Source organism: Chrysochloris asiatica, unplaced genomic scaffold (genome assembly GCF_000296735.1).
Source record: "Chrysochloris asiatica unplaced genomic scaffold, ChrAsi1.0 scaffold00150, whole genome shotgun sequence".
NCBI lineage: Eukaryota > Metazoa > Chordata > Mammalia > Afrosoricida > Chrysochloridae > Chrysochloris > Chrysochloris asiatica.
Window position 1 is genome coordinate 6,672,537 of NW_006408668.1, and position 4,323 is coordinate 6,676,859.

At 41.0% G+C, this 4,323-nt stretch overlaps 1 protein-coding gene across 1 annotated transcript in view; it reads left to right on the plus strand.

The window, feature by feature from the left end:
• Positions 1–3,867, plus strand: part of LOC102821986 (cyclin-dependent kinase 2-associated protein 1-like) — a 17,570-nt gene extending 13,703 nt beyond the window's left edge. Inside the window, exons 2-3 of the mRNA XM_006870775.1 lie at positions 2,871–2,926; positions 3,558–3,867. Coding sequence (XP_006870837.1) covers positions 2,871–2,926; positions 3,558–3,867 — 366 coding nt within the window. The remainder of the gene's footprint in view (positions 1–2,870; positions 2,927–3,557) is intronic.
• Positions 3,868–4,323: the final 456 nt, after the last annotated feature.

The window sequence follows — 4,323 nt, forward strand, 5'->3', positions numbered from 1 at the left end:
AGCTGTTTCTCTTCATTTTGAGTTGTGGCCCATCAGCAAATGAAGCTTCTGTGCACTTTTCTCCCCCGAGCTTAACTCTTCATGTCATCATGGTCAACTCTACTTTGAGGAGGCATTTTTTTCCCCCAGTCACATTCTGAGTGCCTTCCAACCTGAGGATCTCATTTTCCGGCCCTGTATCTGACAGTGTTTCACTGCTATTCATAGGGTTTTCAGTGACTAGAGATTTGGAAGCAGTTCGTCACTCTTTCTTCCTAGTCTGTCTTTGTCTGGAAGCTCATCTGAAACCTGTTCACCATAGGTGACCCTGCTGGTTATTTAAAATACCGGTGGCATAGCCCTCAGAATCACAGCAACTCAAGCCACCACAGCACGACAGACAGACGAGTGGTGTCTGTTTGGTTTTATGTCGAAACTGTCACTTTAAATTTCGATGTCAATCCTGATACAATCAAGATGTTCTCTCTTGATACTATCAATCCTGATACAATCAAGATGTTCTCTCCCAAGATGGCAGCTCCTGGAACAGCTGAGTGTCTTGATCCAGAATACAATGGATTTCTGGATTCCCTTCAAATTCCCCAGCTGTAAACCCTCCTATCCTCCAAACATACCTTTATATTTGTTTCAGAGTTCCAACACTATCTTGTGAGTCCTCTTGGCCCCGTGTTCCATGTTGTTGTTGACCCAGCTCCTCACTACACGTCTACCCGATCCGCCATCTTGAAACCCTATACAGGGTCACTATGTGTTGGAAGTGACTCAATGGCACTTGCAACAACAATGGAGTATCTGAGGAGCGGTTGAGGAGTTTGAACCATACACCTTATGGTTCGCAGTCCAGTGCTTCTGCTACAGTGTCAACACCAGGACTCTGTTTTGCCTGTGGTGTTGTTATTAAGTTCCATCGAGTTGATTCCAACTCATAGAAACCCTGTATAGGGTTTCCAAGGAGCAGCTGGTGGGTTTGAGCTACCAAACTTGTTGTTCAAAGTCCAGAGCTGATCCTACAGTGCCACACCAGAAGTCCCCATTTTGCTCATAGAAACCTTCAATATTGCAACCCCAGGCTTGTGTTTTTTCTTCAGTTCTTTCAATTTGAGACATACTGAGTGGTGTCTTCCCTTTTGTTTTTCTAACTGCAGATCTTTGCACATTTCATTATAATACTTGACTTTGTCTTCTCAAGCTGCCCTTTGAAATTTTGTTCCGCTCTTTTAAACATCATTTCTTCCATTTGCTTTAGCATCTCTATGCTCAAGAACAAATTTCAGAATGTCTTCTAACATCCATTTTGGTTTTTCTTTCTTTCCTGTCTTTTGAATGACCTTTTGCTTTCTTCATGTATGATGTTTTGATGTTACCCCACAATTCTTCTGGTCTTTGGTCATTTGTGTCTAATACATCAAATCTGTTCTTGAGATGGTCTCTAAATTCAAGTGGGACATTCATATTTTGACTCTTAATGATTTAATTTTCTTCAGGTTCAGTCTGAACTTGCAAATGAGCAATTGGTGGTTTGTTCCACAGTTGGCTCCTGATTTTGATATTGAGCTTCTCCGCCGTCTCTTCCCACAGATGTAGTCAATTAGATTCCTGTGTGTTCTGTGTAGTGAGATCCACTTGTATAGTTGCTGTTTATGTTGTTGAAAAAGGTATTTGCAATGAATAAGTCATTGGTTTTGCAAAATTCAATCATGCCATCTCCGGCATCATTTCTGTTACCAAGGCCATATTTTCCAACTACATATCCAAGGAGCTCTGGTAGCATAGTGGTTACGAATCAGGCTGTGAACCTTATGGTCAGCAGTTTGAAACTACCAGCTGTTCCACAGGAGAAAGATGAGGCTTTCTGCTCCCTTAAAGATTTATAGCCTCGGAAACCCTGTACAGGGTCGCTATGGGTCGGAACCTACTCGACGGCACTTAACAACAACAACATCCTTCTTAGTTTTCAACTTTTGCATTTCAACAACCAGTAATTATCAATGCATCTTGCTTGCATGTTCAATTAATTTCAGACTGAAGAATTTGGCAGAATTCTTCAATTTCATTATCACTGGCTTTAATGGTTGCCATATAAATTTGAATAAAGTGGTATTAGCTGGTTGTCCTTGTAGGTATATGGATATTATCCTATCACAGACAGTATGGTGCTTCAAGAAAGATCTTGAAATGTTCTTTTTGACTATGAATGCAATGCCATTTTTCTTCTATTTGTTGTTCCTGGCATAGTAAACCATATGATTGTCAGATTCAAAATGCCAATATCCATCCATTTCAGCTCACTAAGTAATACCTAGGATATCAATCACTAGCATTCCAATTCATTTTTTATGACTTCCAATTTTCCTAGAATCATACTTCATGTTAGAAATGAATCCCAATGTTGCATAAAAGACACTCGGTGAGACTAAATTACCTTGGCAAAGCAAAATTTAGTCCTGCAAGAGGGTGCATGTGCATAGCCGTACATATAGGAACAGACCAGTGAGCACACTGAGTGGGCAGTCCACTTGGGTTTTTAATCCCTGATGCAAGTCTCAAGGCTGTGTCTCACCCCACTGGCTAGGATTTTGACCGCACAATCTTTTCCCTTACCCGGTTGGCTAGTTCAAATTTTTAAGGCGCACATTCCTACTTTAGGAAAAGAAAAAGAGAGCGATCGTAAATTCTTTACTCACTTCAGGAAGTAAGCAAAGAAAAAGAGAGAGATCATAAAGTCTTCGCTTCAGGAAATAAATACAATTTAATAAATTTAATACAATAAACAGGATTATAATATATATATAATTTCCTGCCCCCCCATTCATACATTCCAAGGTTCCAATTATCAATGGATGTTTGCAACTGTTTCTTCTCATTTTTAGTTGTACCCCACCAGCAATGAAGATCCAGAACGCTTTGCCCCATTCACATCATTAAGGTGAATGAGGAGGCAGCTCTTCCCTGGTTGTATTTTGAGTGTCTTCCAACCTTTGGGGCTCCTCTTCCAGCACTGTATCAGACAATGTTTCCCTGCTGTTCAGAAGATTTTCAGTAGCTAAAATGCGCCAGACTACAAAGCCGTTTGAACTGCAAAGTAGGTGGTTCATGCTCACAGGCTGCTCCTCGGAAACCATATACAGGGTCACTATGGGTCAGAACCGACTCGATGGCACTTAACAACAACAACAACAACAAACATTCAGAAGTGGTTTGCCTCTTCTTCTTAGTTTGTCTATGTTTGGAAGCTCTTCTTAAACCTGTTCACCATGGGTGACTCTGCTAGTAGGAGAGCTTCTAGCATCACACAACAATACACAAACCACCACAGTAGGGAAAACTGACAGAAGAGTTGTGGCCCCCTACTTAAAAAATACAAAATATGCATATGCACCAAAGAATATGAGAAGGGCGTGAGAATAGTTCTTTACAAGAAAATCAGAAATGAAAAGAAAGAGTAATGAGTAATGGAGGATATAAGGATTAAAAAAAAAAAAAAAAGAAGCTATCAGAAAACTATTAAGTAAAGTGACAGAATAAATCTTACCATAAATCAACTTAAATGTAAATAGATTAGCCTGGCAGGTGCAAGGCCCCGCCGCCTCTCCAACTCGCTGCCCCCGCCCCCACCGGACGTCCTCCCAGTACCGCCGGCTGCTCAGTGACAAGGGGCCACCTTCACTCGGGTACACCCAGGGAACTAGTAACAGCCAGGCGCTCCAGGGCAAAGACTCGGAGCCGCTGGCTATCGAGGAAGAGCTGGGGAGAGATCAGACCACATTCTCCTGGAGCAAGAGCGCCGTGGAGCGGCTGAACAGAGGCATCATTCACGCCAGAGAACTGGTCCAGGAGTGCTTAACTGAGATGGAAGGGAATGCCTGATCCTAGCCGCCCTGTTCGCTTTGAGGGTTTTCCACCTTTTTTACCCCAAGATGCACTGTTACAGCGCATCATCCTTTTGCTTTATTTTCCAAGTGGTAACTTTTTTTTTTTGCTGATACCACATTCTTTGTTTTAAAAATTGTTTAAGGTTTTTATTGTGGATTAAGTGAAAGTTTACAGGGCAGATCATCAGTTTTATATTCAACAAATCGTATACCTTGTTCCATTACAATGATTATAACCCCCTCCATGTACCATCAGATAACAGTATTTCTCTCTATTCACTTTAGCTTTATAAATAAATAAATAAATAAATAAATGAATGAATGAATGAATGAATGAATAATAACACAAAAAAACCCACTCAGGCATATATAATAATTTATACCTCCAAAGGGCACATTCTGCAAATCTGCCTCTAGACCACTAGCTCTTAGTCTCTCTCTTCCCATGAAT